This window comes from Aotus nancymaae, unplaced genomic scaffold (genome assembly GCF_030222135.1).
Source record: "Aotus nancymaae isolate 86718 unplaced genomic scaffold, 86718_ANA_hifiasm-v0.15.2.pri h1tg000016l, whole genome shotgun sequence".
Classification (NCBI taxonomy): domain Eukaryota; kingdom Metazoa; phylum Chordata; class Mammalia; order Primates; family Aotidae; genus Aotus; species Aotus nancymaae.
The window spans coordinates 78,986,928-79,008,564 of NW_026988428.1; the positions used below are offsets into that span (position 1 = coordinate 78,986,928).

At 38.9% G+C, this 21,637-nt stretch overlaps 1 protein-coding gene across 3 annotated transcripts in view; it reads left to right on the forward strand.

Moving 5' to 3' along the window:
- PTPRO (protein tyrosine phosphatase receptor type O) overlaps positions 1 to 21,637 on the forward strand; it is a 274,904-nt gene that overhangs the window by 204,114 nt on the left and 49,153 nt on the right. For 2 of the 3 annotated variants that reach the window (XM_064377705.1, XM_064377707.1), the window contains exons 13-15: positions 16,257 to 16,396; positions 18,726 to 18,858; positions 21,236 to 21,356. In XM_064377705.1, coding sequence (XP_064233775.1) covers positions 16,257 to 16,396; positions 18,726 to 18,858; positions 21,236 to 21,356 — 394 coding nt within the window. Of the gene's footprint in view, positions 1 to 16,048; positions 16,111 to 16,256; positions 16,397 to 18,725; positions 18,859 to 21,235; positions 21,357 to 21,637 lie in introns of those variants that run through there. The other variant, XM_064377708.1, reaches the window with a different exon arrangement.

Below are 21,637 nucleotides of genomic sequence, written 5' to 3' on the forward strand. Positions count from 1 at the left end.
ACAGGGAACTGTGACCCCCCCACACACACACAAAAGGACAAAGCAAAAATCCAATGACTGACCCTAACAAGATGGTGATTTGTGAGCTCTCTGAACAAGAATTCAAAATACAGTTTAAGGAATATCAGTGATGTCCAAGAAAATATAGAAAAGAAAGTCAGAAATTTATCAGAGAAATTTAACAAAGAAATTTTAAAATCAAACAAAAATCTTGGTACTAGAAAATACATTTGCTGAACTGAAAAACATCACAGCAGAATGGACAAAGGAGAGGAATAATTCAGGAAGCTCAAATCTTTATTTGATTTAAATGTGCCTTCTCGTGACAACTTGCTTCTAAATTATTTTACTTAATTTTCTTTTAAAAACGTTCAAAATTATTAGGTAGTAAAGTACTTGCGATTTACACTTATGGTGGATTTACTCTGTTATAACATTTGAAAGTCATGTGGGATGTGAGACATGGGACAATTTTTCATTTGATGTGCTCTTAATAATTTCAAGGCAGCTAGCATTTCTAAGTCCTGACCACAGAAGAACAGCTAATTCCCTCTGTTATGACTAATAAAAAACATTCCTTCAAACTTCAAAACACCCTCAAGGGGGCGCTAGTGCTCCAATTGAGGATCTAGGGTAGCCTCTTAATCTTTTCTGCTCTGAAGGCAATCTGCTGTTCCTCCCTTGTGGTCTATACTTAAATTCTAAGAATGTGGAGGGCACCGACTTACAACTTTGCATGATCTTTCTATTAAGCAAAAAAAAATTGCCTGTCTACCCATTCCAACCATTATCTCTGACTCTGTCCTCTGTGGGTGTAAAGGACAGTTCAAAAACTCGTTTCTAGGTAACTGTAATCACTTGAAGAGTGTGCTCATGTTCCCAATGTCTTCCCTTTTCCAAGCTTTACTATTACAGGAAGCTGTTAAGTGTTTCTCAGGTCCTAGCAGTTTTCTCCCTTAAAATTTAAGTTCCGAAGTGGTCTTATCAAAGTAGTATTTAGTGGGACTATTGGACAGTTTATTGACATTTCTACCTGACAGTATGGTCTAAGGAGCCTCAGGAATATGAGTCAAAGTCATGAACTGGTACAATTGTGTCTACATAGGACTATGTGTTAAAACCATGAAAGTTTCCCAAACTTATCAAAATGTCTGGAGCCTCCATGTCTCCCTGATAACAGAATGGACTATGTAAACCAACTTGAAAAATTTCTTTTAACTGTTTAAGGTGAGTTTCCATAGAAATTATTTCTAGTGAATATAACCCTCAGGATCGATAAGCTTCTTCTTCTTGGTATCTTAATATCAAATGGAATATTGTTTCTATCTTGTTCCTCTCTGAAAATAAGACAATCTGTATATGACATGCCCTTCTTATTTTCTTGAAAACAAACAATGTTGGTTTTTATCCTTTGGTCAAAAGATCAGTTCTACTAATCATGTAATTGTGTCTGTAAGCCCTTTCCATTTTATACAACACAATGCCTGAATACCTATAACTGCTCAACAGATACCGTTGAATGAATTGAAATTGAGGACCTCAAAGTTGAACGTTGTATTCCAGTTAATATTTAATCAAAACAAGTTTCACCTTTCAGAGAAGTGAAATAATATCTTGCTTTAGTAGTACCTGAATGGCAAGAGGGAGGGTTTTTTTTTTACAAAACTTTTATTCTAGTTGTTTTATATTTCTTCACAGCATTCATTTTGACACATATAGAAGTCATGTTCATTCTCTTTTACAAAAATACAACTTTGGCACATAGATTTTTCAGAGCTTGTTTGAATCAGAATCCCATTGTTAAAGCAAGGGCCAAAACTGGTTGGGCTAAACTGCAGTTCAATTTTATCTGTGATAGAGCCCTCTTTAGAATGGCTCTGTCTGACTCCTGTGTTGTGGAGGGTAGATTCTCCCTCTATGGTAAGAAACCAAGCTACCAATTAGCTCAGTATAATGTAAGTTAATGCAAGATGTCATGTGCAAGTGTAGAGAGCCCTCAAAACAGTTGCCAATAAGTCTCAATATTGTATCATCAGTAAACGTCCACAGAAAGACATGCCCCAATATGGTGCTTTTCCCGAGATGTTGAACCAACCATGCCATTAGGAATTTTAGGTTGCCAGCAGTCTCACGGTACTGTGGTGGTATGACAGGCCCCTTTGACAGTCAGTCATTACAAATTATCAATCAAATCTGCCTGTAAGATTTGTCATTTTGCAAGAACTCATTAGTCTGCATGTGACTGTGTCTTCAACCATTAACCAATAGTATGTTCCACTCTTGGTGAATCAACCCGGATCCCTGGGCCAACTTTGAGAGGACTTGCTAAGTCTACATAAGAAAATCAGTTTCCCAACCTTAAAAAAAAAAAAAAAAGAAAGGAAAAAAAAAACAGGAATGAGATGAGTTGGACAGATCACAAATAGCTCTCTGGAAATAGAATATTCATTCATCAATCCATTTAACTAATATATATTGAGAGCCTTCTAAGTAGTGCTCAGATGCCAGACAGACTGCTTGTGGTAGTGATGGTCATGAAGCAGGAGGGCTACTTTCACTTTCTGTTCACAAGGAGCTTACCATCTAGTGAAGGGGAAGACAGTAGTAAGTGCTGAACAGTGCTTTACAACAAGGAAATGTGGTGCAGAATGACTATGTGGTAAAATCTTTCTTTGAGGAGGCCATGGGGACTAAGGTCTGAATAACAAGAAGGACCAACTATGAAAAGGCTAAGAAGGAGGAAGTCAGGCAGAGGGGACAGGCAGGCCCAATTATAGGTCTTTTAAGGCATTCAGTTGGAATATTATTTTCAGAGTAATGAAAAGCCATTTAGGAAACTTAAAATAAATAATCTGATTTATATTTAAAACTATACTTCTGGTTGCTTAAGGAGAAAGGGATTACTGTATCAACAATGAAAGTAGGGGAGCTAATTAAAGGGCTATTTGTGCCAGCTTTAAAAATAATATTCTGCCTGGGCACAATGGCTCACACATATAATCCTAGCACTTTGGGAGGCTGAGGCAGGCAGATCACTAGGTCAGGAGTTTGAGACCAGCCTGACCAATGTGGTGAAACCCTGTCTCTACTAAAAATACAAAAATTAGCTGGGTGTGGTGGCATGCACCTGTAAACCTAGCTACTCAGGAGGCTGAGGCAGGAAAATCGCTTGAACCCAAGAGGCAGAGGTTGCAGTGAGCCAAGATCACACCACTGCACTCCAGCCTGGGTGACAGAGCAAGATTGTCTCACAAAAGTAAGATAAAATAAAAATAAAAATAATATTTTGGCTAGCCACACTGGTTCATGCCTGTAATCCCAGCACTTTGGGAAGCTGAGGTGGGCGGATCACGAGGTCAAGAGATTGAGACCATCCTGATCAACATGGTGAAACCCCGTCTCTACCAAAAATACAAAAATTAGCTGGGCGTTGTGGTGGGTGCCTGTAATCCCAGCTACTCAGGAGACTGATGCAGGAGAATCGCTTGAACCTGGGAGGTAGAGGTTGCAGTGAGCCCAGATAGCATCACTGCACTCCAGCCTGGGCTATAGAGTGAGACTCCGTCTCAAAAAAAAAAAAAAAAAAAAAAGAAAAAAGTAATAATAATATTGTACTTCAAAGAAGTGGCAAGAGAGTGATGGTAACTTTGACTACGGTGGTTATAATGGAGATGAAGAGAGGTGGACAGAATTCAGGAGCTCTTTTTGGAGGTTGTGTCCACAGAACTTTCTGATAGGGCAGAAACAGGAAGTGAGGGAAAGGGAAATTAATGACTCCCAGGCTTCACTCTTGAGCAACTAGGACGAACGGTGGCGCAATTCACTGAGATGGAAATGACCAGTAAAAATACAAGAGGAGCATATTTAGGGTAAAGTAAGAATCAAGTATTCTTCTTTGGATGTAAAAAAAAATTCAAATGACTATTGGATATCCTGGTGCAAATGTGAAGCAAAGAGATCATCGATATATATGTCTGAAGACCAGGGGAGAATTCAGGGCTGGAAATACAAATCTGGAGGTGTCTGAATGAGATCACCAAGTAGTAAGTAAAGATAGAGAAGAAAAGAGAAGGCCTGGATGGAGTCTAGAAGAACCACCCCAGCATTTCGAAATTCAGCTTAGCAGGAAGAATCAGAAAGACAGAGTAGAAAGGAACAGCTAAGGAGGTCAGAGGAAGCAAACGAACAAACAGAACAGAATCGCGCACCACCGTCGCCAAACTTCTGCCTTACCCTGACCATGGACATGTTTGGGCACGTTCAAGATACGGAATCATATAACTTCAGTGCTAGGAGAGTCTTTGGGGATGATTCAGTGCTATGTCCCCATTTGAACAAGCTAGACCCTAGAGAATTGTGACACGCTTTATCCATTGTTAGGTCTTGGTCCAGAAACAGTCATCTAATACTTTTTATCCATCTGCTTCTTCTATTTTCCTGGACTGGGGTGTGGCTTTTTTCTTACAAACGTCATTTTTCTATTAAAAAATTTAACAGAACAGGGAGGAGCCTTATATCCACTTTTGTGACTTTCTGTTCCTCTTTTGGAATTTGGTCTTAGGGACATTGGCTTGATTTTCTTAATCTCGGTCATAGAAACTTTTGTAGAGATTAGAAATCTTTAAAACATAATTCGGCTATGGACCAGAAAAAGATCAAAATACTTTGAAATGTTAAGGATGTGGGGGATAGTAGGCGTTTTCTATCTCTCTGAAATATGGATATAAATATAGATATATAGAAATCTGTAGGCTGGCCAGGCATGGTGGCTCACATGTGTAATCCCAGCACTTTGGGAGGCCGAGGCGTGTGGATCACCTGAGGTCAGGAATTCAAGACCAGCCTGGCCAACGTAAAGAAACTCCATCTCTACTAAAAATACAAAAATTAGCTGAGTGTGATGGCGGGCACCTGTAATCCCAGCTACTCAGGAGGCTGACACAGGAGAATCACTTGAACCCGGGAAGCGGGGGTTGCAGTGAGCCAAGATCACGCCACTGCACTCCAGTCTGGGGAACAAACTCCTTTAAAGAAAAAAAAAATCTATAGGCTGCCAGTCAGCTACAAAGAAGAAAATAAAATACTTAAGGTCTTATACTTTAAAAAAAAAATTCGTCCTGTTAATCAACAAATATTTATTTAGCATTTACTGCATGCCACACACTATTCTTGGTTCTGATGATACAGAAATGAACAAAACTGATAAAAATGTCAACCCTCATTCTAATGGAGAAAAGGAGATGATAAATATAAGAATGTTAAATGGTGAAAAGTGTCATGGAGAAAAGTGAAAAAGGATAAGAAGTGTTGTAGGGGATGGGTGCAATATTTGTGGGGAGTAGGATAAGTGTCTCTGTGAAGGTGATGTTTCAGTCAGAGCCTGAAGGAGATGAGGGAGTAAGCCGAAGAGCTAACTGCGATGAGCTTCTGTAGGCAGGGGCAACCACAGGTGCACAGCTCCGGAAGCAGCAGTGTTCCTGGCAAGTTCAAAGAAAAGCCAGGCAGGCAGTGTGGCTGGAGTGGAACAGACAAGGAGGAAAGTCGTAGATACCGGGCAGAGAGGGAGCAAGGGAACAGACTGTGTAGGGTCGTGGAAAAGATGCTTTCCTCTGGATGAGATGATTCTCCATTGCATGCTTTAAGCAGAGGCATCGTATAACCTAACAGGTTTCACTGGGTCGGTCTGGTGATAATAGACTGTTCAGGGCAAGGATAGGGCAGGAGGGAATTAATTAGGTAATATGACCATACATCCCTGTTGCCTTAGACAACACCACTTTACACCTCTTATGGATCAGTTAAAAGGCAGTAGTCCTCTTTAGGATTGGGGCAAGCCTCTTCTCATGCAAAAGTGTTCCCATGTGGACACTTTTTTTTTTCCTGAGACAGAATCTCGCTCTGTCTCCAGGCTGGAGTGCAGTGGCGTGATCTTGGCTTATTGTAAGCTCCACTTCACAGGTTCAAGCGATTCTCCTGCCTCAGCCTCCCAAGTAGCTGGGACTACAGGCACGTGCCACCACACCCAGCTATTTTTTGTATTTTTAGTAGAGACGGGCTTTCACCATGTTGGCCTGGATGGTCTCGATCTCTTAACCTCGTGATCCTCCCACCTTGGCCTTCCAAAGTTCTGGGATTACAGGCATGAGCCACTGCACACGGCCTGGACACTTTTGATAAATTACATTGTTGCCTTAAACTTTAGAGAACACTGAGTCTGTCCAGATAAGAAATTAACACTTGTTTAGTCTGCAGACTGGGAGCCACAGAGGCGATGAAAAGTGGTCAGATTCAAAATTTATTTTGAAGGTGTTGCTGAGAGAATCTGCTGATGGACTTAGATGTTGTCTGTGAATGAGTGAAAGAAGCCTGGAGACACACAAGATTTGAGGCCTGAGCAATTAGAAAGACAGAGGTTTTATTTATCAACTTGGAGAAGATTATGGGAGAGGATGGTTTGGGGGCAATGTCAGAAGTTTAGGTCTGGATGGGTCAACATTTTGAAGGTTCCTATGAAACATTAAAGAACAAATACTGAGCAGGCCAGATAAAGGAGCTTGGATTTAGTGAAGACTTCGGGACTGAAAATATAAATTTGAGTACAGGCAGGAGACAGACGTGATGAGTTAACAAAGACTCAATAGAGAAGAAATCATGCTATCTAGGGCCTAAGCCTCAGTCACTCCAACTTTAAGACGTAGAGATGGTGAGGAAAACCCAGCAAAAGAGACTGAGGAGCATTGGCCAGGGAAGCAAGAAAGGTGTCCTGCCCCAGGAGCCAAGGGAAGACAGAGCCTCAGTGAGTGGCTATTCCCAGGTCAAACCTGCAAATAAACCAGGTAAGATGAGAAATGAGAATTGACCAGCGATCTTAGCAGCCCAGAAGTCATCGCTGATTTCAAGAAGAGGCATTTGGGTGGCATGATGATGGGAAAAAAATCTAACTAAAAGGTGTTCAAAGAGAATGAAAGGAGATAACCATAAAATAACTAAAATAACAAAACCTTGAGGATTTTATTATAAAGGGAAGGAGAGAAAATGCACGGGAGCTAAAGGATAAAAGAATCCAAGCGTTTTTATTTGTTAGTTTTTGGTTTTTATTTTGTTTTCTTTAAGTGGGTGAAAACAGCTTGACTGTAGGCTGAGCAAAATGACTCAACAAAACAGAGAAAACTGTTGACGCAGGATAGTTAGAGGTGAGACTTGGAGTGATGTCCTTGATTGGAGCAGAGGAAATGGGACCCAGAGAGCCAGTGGAAGGATCTGGAATCCTTTTCAGGACGACAATGACAGACAGAGTGTATGGGCGTAATGGGATGGTGAGCAGAGTGAAGGTCTTGTGGATGGTTTCTTCTGATTAACTTCTTGTAAGATAAACACATGCATGTCCTTTAGGTTTGCAGAGGCAATAGCTGCTTTGCTACTCTTCTGATATATACCTCCACAACCAGCAGCCCCATGCAAGCATTGTTTTCTGGTTTAGGTTCTCAGAGACAGCCATGCCACTGTCCAATGTCTGCACCTGGGCCTGACACTACCAATTTCTCTCTTCAATATACCGCTCCTCACTGCAGTCTTCTGAGTGTCACCGCGATGTGTCAACTGCCCAGAGCCATGCCAAACCCCTCTAGCGCTTCTTTAAAGGCATTTCTCCTGCCCATCATAAGGTACTGCATATTTTGCAGGTACATGATTCTCGCCAATGTTTTGGAAGAATCTGAAGGATGGACGCATACATAGGACAATGACTGTGAAGTCTGGTGCTGACCTAAATACACAAGCAGGTGCCCACTCTGGAAAAGCCAGTCTTCTGAGCAAAGGAACTTTTCAGGAGGCCTTGTCATCCCCACTTATATGCAGCTGAATGGGAAACACTCATATTTTTAAGGGAGGAAACCAGGTCTGATAGGAAGGACCCTTAATTAGGGGTCCAGAAATGTGGATTCCAGTTCTTGTCCTCATAGACAAATTGTGTTACCATGGCAAAGTGACTCAGCCCCTCTGAATTCCAGCTTCCTATCTATAAAATGAGACCAGGCTAGATGATCTTTTATACTCCTTCAACTTTTAGAATTTAGTTTCATACCCGCATTCAGAATAAAGCCAACAAGATTAATGACACAATTAAAGTAGTGAACTTTTTCTAAAAATATTACAATATATAACTTCTAACAGAATAAAAATGCTAAGTAAAAGCGCATATTTGGCCGAGTGCAGTGGCTCATGCCTGTAATCTCAGCACTTTGGGAGGCCGAGGCAGGTGGACCACCTGAGGTTGGAAGTTAGAGACCAGCCTGACCAACATGGAGAAACCCCATCTCTACTAAAAATACAAAATTAGCCAGGCGTGGTGGTGCATGCCTGTAATCCCAGCTACGTGGTGGTGCATGCCTGTAATCCCAGGAGGCTGAGGCAGGAGAATTGCTTGAACCCTGGAGGCAGAGGCTGCCATGAGCAGAGATTGCACCATTGCACTCCAGCCTGGGGAACAAGAGCGAAACTCTGTCTCAAAAAAAAAAAAAAAAAAAAAAAAAAAAAAAGAGCGCATAATCCCGGAACCATTGAAAAGGAGGAATTCAGATATTTGTTTTGAAACTAAGCAATCAGAAGGGTGAGGGGGTGGGAAGTGAGTGGATTATGAGAAATCATTTAGTAAGTTCAACGTATGTTATGTGGGTAAAGAAGCCCCCGAAAGCCCTGACTTCACCACTATGCAATCTACACATGTAATAAAATTACACTAGTATCCCATAAACATATGTAAATTTTTAAAAATTAAAAAAAGAAACTAAGCAATGTTAAGTGGGAACTTTCTCTTAAAAACTCTATTGATCTTTAGAAGTTACTTAAGGTACTAAAACTATCAACCCACCTAGTGATTCACAGAAGAGAATATTATACTTGCTATCTCTAAGCCATAAAGAATATAGTTAATGTTGGGCACCGTGGCTCATTGCCTGTAATCCCAGCACTTTGGGAGGCCGAGGCAGGCAGATCACTTGAGGTCAAGAGTTCCAGACCAGCCTGGCCAACATGGTGAAACCCTGAGTCTACTAAAACTACAAACATTATCTGGGCGTGGTGACGGGCAACAGTGATCTCAACTACTCAGGAGGCTGAGGCAGGAGAATTTTTTGCACCTAGGAGGCAGAGGTTGCAGTAAGCTGAGACTGTCACTGCACTCCAGTCTGAGTGACAGAGCAAGACTCCTTCTCAAAAAAAAAAAAAGTATTTAAAAAATAATGAAAATGACAGACATTTCTAACTCGAGAAAATTTTATTTTTATATATATGAAAAGGGCCTCATTATAATTTTATGTGTTCTCAGGCGCTAAATATTTGCCTGAATTTTTTTTAATTTCCTGGTATTGTTTCAAAATGTTCAAATTACTTGTTAAATGTATCCAGGAAGAGAATTTCCCTAAATCAACAAGAAAAGGTCTAATAAATTTCAGGTCTAACAAAGGCTTCTGCTGTTTAATATAAATATTCCTCTCCTTAATTTCATTGCATATCAATCTTAACTCACCCTGAATAATTTCTCTACCTTTTGTTTTCCTTTCAGATAGTGCTTTGTTTTGCAGATGTTATTTCACCAACTTGAGCCTAATTTCTGCAGCCTACACTATTTACATCACAGATGCTTCCTTTGGCCAAGTCGAATATGCTATATGACTCACACTGCTTATACAGAGTTGCTTGAGTTGAGGAAAATAAAAATAAATTTAAAAGACTTATTACAATATAGATGTTAACAATTATGCTTTGCATATGAAGAGCATTCTAGAAGATTGCTATCAGTGAGGCTATAGATTGAAAATACATTTTGTGATGTGGATCATGGATGAAGATCATTTTAACAATGCTTTTCTACTTAATATTCCTCATTACCAATGTCGCACATTTGTAGCATGACTCACCAAGCTGGTCCTTATGGATATAATCTTGGCCTCATAAACATCATTCTCTAGGCAGCAAATTAATGAGTCACATTATAAGAAGAAACAATGTAATAGCTATCAGTGAAAGATGGGTTTTAGACAATACACACATTACGTTCTGTTCCTAGGCTAAATATTACGTCGGACCATTCCCTTTGGAATTCCCAAGAAAAGGAAGAGATTTGCTGCCACAGCATAGAATAAGAATCAGACACTAGCTCCTACTTCAGGAAGGTCACTTTCACTCCCCAGAGATCCTAGGCAACAGTCTGAGCCTCTCATAATCCAATCTAAATTAAATGGTAGAGATGGCCTTGCAGCCTTCCAGTCTGCCCATATTCTATGCATAGTACTTGATTTCTTATAAAATTAGATTGGATTCCCAGCCCAAACCTGGAGAGGCATCATATGAGAAAGAAGAAAAGAAAATAGGGAGGGCCAGCTAGTAAGTGAAACACCAGCAATGTTAGAAAGCTTTTAGAAGGTATTTAAAAGCAAACGACACTCTATCTAAACTTCGTTTTCTGAAAATAGTATGTCTATCCCCTTTACCCATATACATAGGTACTCAAACCAAATGTCATGGACTGTGAAATTATTTTAAACAAAAGGAAATTTGACATTTTGGAGCATGAGAATATTGAAAATGTCATTTAGAGAGATAAAAAGCAATAGCCAGAAGATGTTCCATAACTAGTATCTACATGACTTTACATTATATAAAGTGTTTGTGTATACATTGTCCTAAATTTTATTTACTCTATTTACGTTATTGGGTTTTTCCTATCCTTCTGCTTTAGGAGATAGACTGTATTTGATATTTTATAGGGTTTTTTCTCATCCCTCATCTGCAGAAAGGGACATATTTGGCATTTTGAATAGTAGTGACTGGATTAGTTTGCTAGGGCTGTCATAGTAAAGTACCACAGACTGGGTGGCTCAAACAACAGAAATTTGTTTTCTCACAGTTACGGAGACTGGAAGTTCAAAGTCCAAGTGTGAACAGAGCAGATTTCTCCTGTGGCTTGCAGATGACCACTTTCTAACTATGTCCTCACTTGGTCTTTTCTCTGTGCACATACATCTCTTTACTGTCTATATTTTCTCTTCTTATAAGGACACCAGTCTGATTAAATTAGGGTGCGTGCTAACAGCTTCATTTAAATTAATCACCTCTTCAAAAGCCCTAATCAGGACAGGTGTGGTGGCTCAGGCCTATAATCCCAGCACTTTGGGAGGCAGAGGCGGGTGGATCACTTGAGGTCAGGAGTTCAAGACCAGCCTGACCAACATGGTGAAACCCTGTCTCTACTAAAAATACAAAAATTAGCCAGGCATGGTGGCAGGCTCATGTAGTCCCAGCTGCTCAGGAGACTGAGGTGGGAGGATCACTTGAACCCGGGAGGTGGAGGTTGCAGTAGACCAGGATCATGCCGCTGCACTCCAACCTGGGTGACAGAGCATGACTCCATCTCAGAAAAAAAAAAAAAAAGATACCATCACATCCTAAGGTACTAAAGGTTAGGGCTTCAGCATATGAATTTGGGGGGAGGGGATATAATTCATCCCATAACAAAGATAGAAAGCAATCAAAATATTTTTGATGTCATTGTATTCCCTATCACATGCAATTGCCAAAATAATATTTAGTCACTATCCATTTTAATTTTGTGCCTCCGAGGATGGTGAACATGAGTCATGTAAACCAAGGGTGTCCAACCTTTTGGCTTTTGGCTTCCGTGTGACACCCTGGAAGAAGAAGAATTGTCTTAGGCCACACATAAAATATACTAACACTGATTCTGAAAAATCACAAAACAAACTTACAATGTTTTGAGAAAGTTTATGCATTTGCATTGGGCTGTACTCAAAGCCATTCTGGGCGGCATGCAGCCTACCAGCCACAGGCTGGATGAGCTTGATCTAAACCATCCTAGGCTGTGGCAATGAGCTGACCTTGACTTCTCATGAGATGTGAGACCCCTCCAGCCAGTTTTTGCCAAGAATTTCCAGACTTCTACTCCAGGCAGTAAGAACAGATGCTCTAACTTATTCATTTGAAACATAATAAGAGCCACATGTATAATTTTCAATTTTCTAGCAGCCACATTAAAAATTAGTAAAAAGAAACAGGTGAAGTTGAATTCAACATTATGTAACCAAATATATCCAAGGTCATATGATTCCAAAACATAATCAATATAAAGAATTATTAATGATGTATTTTATTCTTTTCTCATACTAGGTCTTTGAAATTCTGTCTGTATTTTACGTTTGCAGCACCTCTCAATTTGGACTAGCCACATTTCAAATACACAACAGCTACATGTTTTTAGTGGCTGCCTTGGACAATTCACAATCCAAATCTTACATTTTAAAACATTTCCTGGGACAGTTGTTGTCTTGAATAGGAAAATCCAATTATAGGCACTCCCAATTCAATTATACCTTCACTCGTGAAATCATGTAATGGTAATAAGTTCATAATGATAATAACAATAGACGGTAATAACTTTCTTTGTTTCCTTTGGGATACCAGAGTTAAATTTCTGCCTGATTAATTTAGGAAAGCACACCTATCACAAAGATCCTGAACAGCCCTCAAGCAGGTGATTTGTGTATGTTATTCATTGACCTACAGAGCTGATATGCAAACGTCTTTCAGAAAAGAGAAGAGTAATAATAGATGCAGGGACCTTGAAGCAATCTATTGCCCTCATATTCCACCCCACAAAAAATTTATGTGACTGTTAGATGTCCCAGACCTTTAGGAGATTTTCCTGAGGATCTTATCACCTAGAGCCACATTCTCAGCCAGAACAAAGGAAATCCTTACTGTAGTATCCATGTCATATTCCTTGGACCACTGGGAGCTCTTGCAATAATTCATGATAGTTTATGACTCTGCCCCTGAAATTTGATACAACCCCAGCATGTCTGGTCTTGCCTGGTGCTTGAATCCTCCTCCTTTGGTTGATGAATCTTGACTTATGTTTTAAATCAGCCAATAAATAAGATTTACTGAGTACCTACAGGTGGCTACTTAAAATTGAAGACAAAGTCATTTATAACACATGGCCTCTGTTCTTAACCTAATAGGATCTACTAGAATCAGGTCTTCACTTATAGATTATGTAGGAAATAATTAAAGGCAGTAGAATGTCAGAGAAGGGATAAATCATCAAGGGAAAGAGTGGTCAAATGAGACTTCAAGGAGGAGATAAGACTTTTTCTTGACCTTGAAATGAGCAGAATAAAAAGCATACTGATTGAAGGTAAACTTGGGCTGAAATATAGCACTGCCCACTGCCACGCTGAAGGTCAGTGAGAAGACTGGCTTTCCCAGGAGGAAGCACATCTGTATGTTAGGAATCGTGGTAAAGCTGGATGGATAGCGTGCAGCCAATCTAAACAGGAATTTTTTTTTTTTTTGAGACAGAGTCTCACTCTGTCCCCCAGGCTGGAGTGCACTGGCGTGATCTCCATTCACTGCAACCTCCACCTCTGGGGTTCAAGCAAGTCTTCTGCCTCAGCCTCCCAAGTAGCTGGGACTATAGGCACCCACCACCACACCCAGCTAATTTTTGTATTTTTAGGAGAGATGGAGTTTCACCATATTGGTCAGGCTGGTCTTAAACTCCTGGCCTTGTGATCCACCTGCCTCGACCTCCCAAAGTGCTGAGATTACAGGCATGAGCCACCACAACGAGCCTAAGCTGGATCTCAAAGACATGGCATGTTTGGATGTGATACCACAGACAATGAATAGATAGGATTTAATATGAGCAAAATAGCATTTTATTTTTAATGATTTTAAACCATCATTGACAAAATGAAGAAAGAACTGACTAGAGCCAGGGAAAAAGAGGTTCAGAAGTTTTGTGATGATCAGTGAGTGTGATGATAAAAGTCTGGACATGCAATATAATTTTAAAATAGATTAAAGGAGGCCGGGCGCGGTGGCTCACGCCTGTAATCTCAACACTTTAGGAGGCCGAGGCAGGCGGATCATGAGGTCAGGAGATCGAGACCATCCTGGCCAACATGGTGAAACCCCATCTCTACTAAAAATACAAAAAAATCACCTGGGCATGGTGGTGCGCACCTGTAGTCCCAGCTACTCGGGAGGCTGAGGCAGGCGAATTGCTGGAACTTGGGAGGTGGAGGTTGCAGTGAGCTGAGATCTGGACACTGCATTCCAGCCTGGTGGCAGAGTGAGACTCCATCTCAAAAACAAAAATAGATTAAAGGAAAAGGTAACAAGAGTTCTTAAAAGATTGCTCTCTGAGACTGAGAAATAAAAGAAGAGCCTCGGAATTGTATCTGAGGAACAATTCTGTAGTGTGCATTTTTAAAAAAGAAAAGCCCAGGCTTAGCCTAACAAATCATTCATCTATGCCCCAAACAACTTCACACTTGATTCCATAGATTCAAGTTCCACATGAGTCAGAATCCCTGAAGGACATAACCCTATTAGCAATGGCAGTTATGAAGGATGTGAGAAGTGGAAATTGACCTCTGTATTTCATTAGCAGTCTTCATCAGAGCAGAAGAGGGACAATGCAATGTCTGGAGGACTGGACGATTCATTGCAAGTGAGAAAGGGGTTCTGACATCCATTGTGAATTTTGCTTCCCTGAGACAAACTCATCTCTTTCCTCCTTTAACTCTTCTGCCTAACCTTGTCAAGTTGCTGCAGGAAAGAAAGATGCTTCTTTTTAGTTGGACGTAAGTTTAGGCTATCTGTGATAAATCATGTCAAGCATGATTTTGACATACTTCTTGGTCCTGAATAGGACCATAATGATGATATTCTAGAAACAAGTTCCAAATCTTCCCACACAAAGATATGTACCCGTCAAAGCAGTGAAATGGCCGACAGGGCTTTTTCAAGCACTGCTAAAGGACAGGAGCTAAAGAACAGACTTAGCACATGGGGCAGAAAATGAAAAACCCAAGTAACAAGCAGGAAGAAAACTACAACAGTGGGTAGTTGTCTGACAGGCACATATAGGTGGGCGAAGGATGCTGTTATGCGAACCTAGCAGCAAGATACAATATGTTCAAACAAGCAATGTCAGGGGGCCTGAGAGCAGGTAACAGGGATCCCAGCTTAAGACCTTGAGTTCAGGCATAGCACTCAGCATACTGGGGGACGTAGAGGGAAAGACAATATCTAAAAGACAGGGTCACAGCAGAAGACCAGGAGACATTCAGGAACGGAGAATGAGACGTGGATGACTATTAGAAAAAGGCAGGGTTTCTGGTCTCAAGAGAACAATGCCAGTGACTCAATTACTGGAAATAAGTATGAAGAGGACAGACAGCAAAGCTTCCTTGATGAATGGATTTATTTATTTAATAATAAATGTTATGTATTTATTTTTAATAATTAGACATTAGATAACAGGTCTAAGATAAAAAATTTATCTCTAACATTTTATTAATCATCCAATCCTTTTTCCAATCATCAATGCTTTTCTTAAAAAATTACATTATCGGCTAGGCACGGTGACTCACACCTGTAATCCCAGTACTTTGAGAGGCCAAAGCAGGCTGATTGCTGGAGCCCATGAGTGTGAGACCACCCTGAGCAACATGGCAAACCTCTGTCTCTACAAAAAATACAAAAATAAGTCAGGCAGTCCCAGTTACTTGGGAAGTTAAGGCAGGAGGATCAGTTGAGCCAGGGAAATGAGGTTCCAATGAGCTGTGTTTCCACTACTGCACTTCAGCCTGGGTGACAGAGTGAGATCCAGCCTCCAAAATATATATATATATATATATAATCTGTTTAGCTTTATCTTTTTAAATTTTGACTAAATTTTCAAGCAGCCATTTCTTTGTCTGAATTGTTTCAGATAGTTTCCAGAGAAAGGAAAACAGGTTGTTGGCTAAATCCCAAACTGCATCTCATCATTAGAAAGAAGCACACCAATTTTCATTTTTCTCCACCTTTATTAAGTACAGATTTTTGTTTCTCATCCAGAAAGTTCTGTATTATCAGGCCAATGCTAACTCCAGCATAAATGATACAGAAACTATTAATATATTATGTCTATGATGAAACTGAAGTCGAAAACAAAAGTGTTTCAAAAAGAGAAGTAAAAAAATGGAAGGGTGAAAAGGCAAAATATTCTGCCTTCCAAGTTAGATAGCCATTTGTATGAAAGTATGTATTTCAAGAGCAATATAAACTTTTTATGGCTCTTACCTATCTATATTTGAATTTGGGGGATGTTTCACCTGCTTGTTAGTGAAAGAAAAAAGAATACACTTAGTAAGTTAAGTATTTTTTAAAACCTTTTTTTTGCTCAGAACCAGCTCCACCCAAATCACTCTTCGCGGTGAACAAAACCCAGACTTCAGTGACTTTGCTGTGGGTGGAAGAGGGAGTAGCTGATTTCTTTGAAGTTTTCTGTCAACAAGTTGGCTCCAGTCAGAAAACCAAACTTCAGGTACTGTACCTTTTGATTTACCTTTTCTCAGTTAATTTTAATTAAGGCTAATTATCTGGGCAAAAAAAAAGAATCTTATATTTCTTTGAACTATATAAAATGAAAACTGTTTATTTGCTCTTTTGTGTTTCAGTGATAGCAATTAACAGGATGCTTAGACGAAGCCCAAAAAATATTATGAGAACCCTTATCTTTGTCTGTATCATTTGTCCCTAATTCATAGCCACTCCAGGTCAGGCAAAGGAATAAAGGAAGTAGCCCATTGAATTGATGAAGGGAATAAAGACTGTATCATATAAAATATAATTTAGCATACATGAACCAATTGCCAATTATATAAAAGGCACTGTACAGTACATATATAATAGAATCAGTATTTGCCTTCAAAATATTTTTATATGGTATGGACATTGCGTAAGTATAGAAAAACATAAAGTAAAATATAAGTACCACAAGAGAAGTCCATACTACCAAGAGAATTTAAAAGAGATGTGCATATCTAGTTTGTAAGGGGGACAGTTTTGTTGCAAAATGAAGGCTGAGAGAAGGCTGTTGCTAAAGCTCTAGAATTACAAATGTCAGATCTGATAGAAAGAGCTGTTCACCAAGTCAGAGTGAATGGAAGGAAAGAGATGAACCTGCAGTTCTAGGAGTGGCAATGCCACAAGGAAAAAATATTTCACAGCCAGAGGTGGAAGGAAAAGGACAGATTTGTTAGGGAGTTTACATAAGACAGTGTGCAGACTAATATATGAACATAAGTAACTGATTTTTTAAAATAGTGAAGTTCATGAGATGGAGAAGAAAAAAGGATTGCTGGGAGTGCAAATCTTTTCATACTGAATGCTAAGATAATTTGCTTTGATTCCTTTCTCCTTTTGATATTCCCTTCTACAAATGTGTCTCTTGTTGATTTGTACCGAACAGCTGAATCTTCTCTATTCTAAGAATCCATTTGGAAAATAACTGCTCCACCAATAATGGATTTTCTTCTCTATAACTACAGTGATGCTTTCCTTTAAAAAAACAATGGTTAGTTAGCTACTTACAACCGAGTCCTATTAGCAAAAGTCTTCCTTAGAATAATTATTCTATAGAATAGTGAAAGAGATGGAAGTGGAAGAAAATGCTGATGACTCTCATCTCTTTAGGCAAGGGTGTTTCAAAATCTTGTTTTGAAAAGATGCTGGCTCATCTTTTGATACTGTACAATTGTACTTGTCACTAGTCTGGTCACGGGTCCACCAAGTTAGCAACGTTTTTGACCCAAGAATATGTCAATACTAAATGTTTCTGACTGCAGAAAGTTGCCATGTCTTTAGTGGATGCTATACAAAAGCTGAGAAGGTAGTCAAAAGGGTAGTGTCCTTAATATATAAAGAATTGCTGCAAGTCAGAAAGGTAAAGACGAACAACCCAAAACAAATATTTCATAGAAAAATAAATACAAAAGTCTTTTGAACAGATGAAAAATTGAGCAACCTCACTTATGGTTAAAAAATGCAAAATAAAACCATAATATACAATTTCACTAATAATATTGGAAAAGCTCAATTTGAGAATGTATGGTGTTGGAAAGAATGTAGGGAAGCAGGGATTGTCACGGATTAACGCCATAGGTGAGGAACTTGAAAAATGTCTGTAGAGAACTATTTTTCAATAGCTTTCAAAATTTTAAATGTGCACTTTTTTGACTCAGCACTTCGAATAATGCAACACTAGCAAAGAACATATGAATATATGCGTATGTGTGTATGTTCACACATACATATTACATGCATACATTGTGTGTAATATGTATATGTGTGTGTGTGTGTCTTCCCAAATTTGTGAAATAATGTTCATTGTAGCATTGTTTGCAATAGCAAAAAATCAGAGATCATTTACACATTCATCAGTGGAGGCTCACTAAAGAAAGTACTGTATGTCCTTTCAATGGATTTCTATGCAGCCCTTAAAAAGAATAAAATAGCTTAATCTGCACTGATACGGAAAAAGCACCAAAACACATTGATAACTAAGGTAAAAAATAAGCAGAACAATGTGTAAGCTAAGCCATCACTTCTGTTTTTTAACTATGTCGTATATGTTTACACATCCATAAAATGCATATGGGAAGAAAAATAATGCCTGACAACAGTGGCTCCTTCCATGGAAGGGAATTGGTCAGATGGGGAATGGGGAAAGAAGGGAACATTTTTCAACGCTATCCTTTGTTATCTTGTACATTTTTCACTCTGTCAATCTGTTACTGACTCAACTATGAAAAATATTTTTTTAAAAGATAGATGAAGATAACCTAAATGTATCTTATTTTCTGAAATCCCAGGAACCAGTTGCTGTTTCTTCTCATGTCGTGACAATCTCCAGCCTTCTTCCTGCCACTGCCTACAATTGTAGTGTCACCAGCTTTAGCCATGACAGCCCCAGTGTCCCTACGTTCATAGCCGTCTCAACAATGGGTAATTATACACACTAGTGGAATCTGGTCTTTGGAAGTTCTCCCCATATTTTTCCATAGTTTTCTCACTTTTTCTTTTTGAAAAAAAAGCTGTATATATATATGCATATGTATTTTTTAATGGTACCAATATTCCACCAAGAAATCTCAAGCTCCGGGGTCAAAGAGTCCTTAATTTCAATCCCAAAGTGCACTTACTAGCTATGGAGTTAGAGAAAGACATTGGGTGTCTCTGAGCTTTTCTTTCATCCGTAAAATTGGAATAATAATATGTGACTTCCTGAGTTGTTTTGAAGCTTAGAAGGAAAATACTTAAAGCCTTAGTATATGCTTTCTAAATGCTAGTTGGGAATTTATCTCATCCTCTTCAGGAATAGGCACAATACCCTTATCAATCCAATTTCATCTATTTAGCCTTAGCCTTCATTTGTCACCGATCAGAGAATGACATAATTGATTACTGGGTCAAAGCAAGAAAGTTTCCAATCCAGCCAAAAGTATAAGTTGGAAAAATTAGAGATTAATGAAAACTCTGGAATGATGCTGTTTCTTTCTTTATTCTTTCTCTGAGTTGTATTACATATGTTGCTCCTGGTTTGTTAGAGTCTGATTCTGCAACCTGAGACCCTCTACGAAGCTTCCTGTAATAAAGCCACTCATATCTCATTATTCCTTTACTGGTTTAGTTTCATTTCTGTAATATTAGTCATATATGTAGCTGCTATATTCAGGGATGACTGGAGTGGACTGTTTTCTTTTTTCTTTTTCTTTTTGGTTTTCTGTTTTTAATTTTTGTTTTTTCATAAGGGAGGACAAAAAATAAACCTGCTAAATATTTTAATTGTCTCTCATTCCTACATCCTTGTACACTTTTTAAAGTATACAGTTGACCATGAATAACGAGAGAGTTAGAAGTGCTGACTCCTACATAGTTCAAAATCCAAATATAATTTTTGACTCCTCCAGAACTTAACTACTCATAGACTACTGTTGACCAGAGGTCTTTCCAATAATGTAGACGGTTGATTAACACATTTTTGTATGTTACACATGTTATATTTGTATTCTTACAATAAAGTAAGCTACAGAACATAAAATATCATTAAGCAAATCATAAGGAAGAGAAAATATATTTACTATTCATTAAGTGGGAGCAGATCTTCAAAAAGATCTCCCTCATGGTCTTCACATTGAGTCAACTGAGAAGAAGAGGGTTTTGGTCTTGCTGTCTCAAGGGTGGCAGAGGGGCAAGATAATCCACATATATGTGAACCTGCACAGTTAAAACTTATTTTGTTCAAGGGTCAACTGTACCTTAATGTCCATCATTCCTTGTCAGCTCCGTGACAACACAGTACAATATTATTAAACTTATTTGCAAATGAGGAAAATGAGGCCCGTAGGGCAGATGAAATGACTTCTCCAAATAGCAGTTAATACTCAAGTGAACAACTCTTCTGACCATGAGTCTATTGTTCTTTCTGTTTAAAGCGCTCTACCCATAAACTGGAGCCAAGCTGGCCCACATGGGAAATGATAAATACCCAAAACCTTAGGGATCAGATGTGCTCGCTCATTCTGCGATTTTATGATCAATGCAAAAGATGGTATGAGTCCTCAGGCCCATTTTAAAGAGTTTTATGCAAACATTTAACCTACGTTCCTGCCTTTGATATCCTGTTCTTCCACATAGTGTGAAGGAGTAGACAATGTGTAAGTGCCATAGGAGATAAGACTTTATAGAGAGTACACAAAAAGGACGTGACCCCTGTTCTTCAGGGCTCTACAACCTATTAATAGGTTTAATCTCCTGAGTTATGCAGATGGAAAACCTCTAAACATATGGCCACAGATCATCAGAATGCCTGCTTCTAGTAATGTGTTAAGTGCTTCAGCAGATGGTAGTTTACTAATGTCTTTTTCATATACATGATTAGTTGTAAGCAAAGTATACAGTTGTGCTTTCTGACTTCAAAATCATGGGCATAAAATAAGTTGCCACCCTCTAAGCTTGTGAAAATGTTAAAAAGTGATAATGCATAATAATTACTTCTATATTTTTAGCTTTCAAATGAATTTAAACTGTGGCACAGGTATTCTTCATTCTTCAGTTTCCCTTTATAAGAATATCCTGAATGCTGTAGGCCTTTTAAATGGACTCAATTCTTCCAGACACCTGAATACCATTTATCAGTCTAGTTTGCGAAGTTACAGTTAACCAGGAAGAGGTCATTGTTGGCTTGGGGAACATGATTGTTATTATTATTGGTATCATCATAAGTTCACCTGCTCTTAAGACTAGATGAGAGACAATGAATGGTTCTGTTTGTTTCCCTATAACAGAACCTATGATGAAAATACATGACTTATCTCTTTAGTTACAGAGATGAATCCCAATGTGGTAGTGATCTCCGTGCTGGCCATCCTTAGCACACTTTTAATTGGACTATTGCTTGTTACCCTCATTATTCTTAGGAAAAAGCATCTGCAGATGGCTAGGTAAGTTAAGTTTTATTAATCTTTTATCCACAATCTTTAAAATATCTTTATCTGCCATATATGTATTGTTTTTGCAGACCTCAGTTGTATAGCTGTAAATTTGATTTTAGTTTTCAGTGTCTGTTTCTATTTTGTGTGTTTTCTAAATAGACTTTTAAACATCATGTTGGAAAATATTACCATTGACATGAGAAAGCAAAGGATTGCTTGTTTACACAAAGTCAGACCTCTTGCTATCAAATTGTGGCATTTGAAGTAGTCCATATGTGGTGATCTATTAC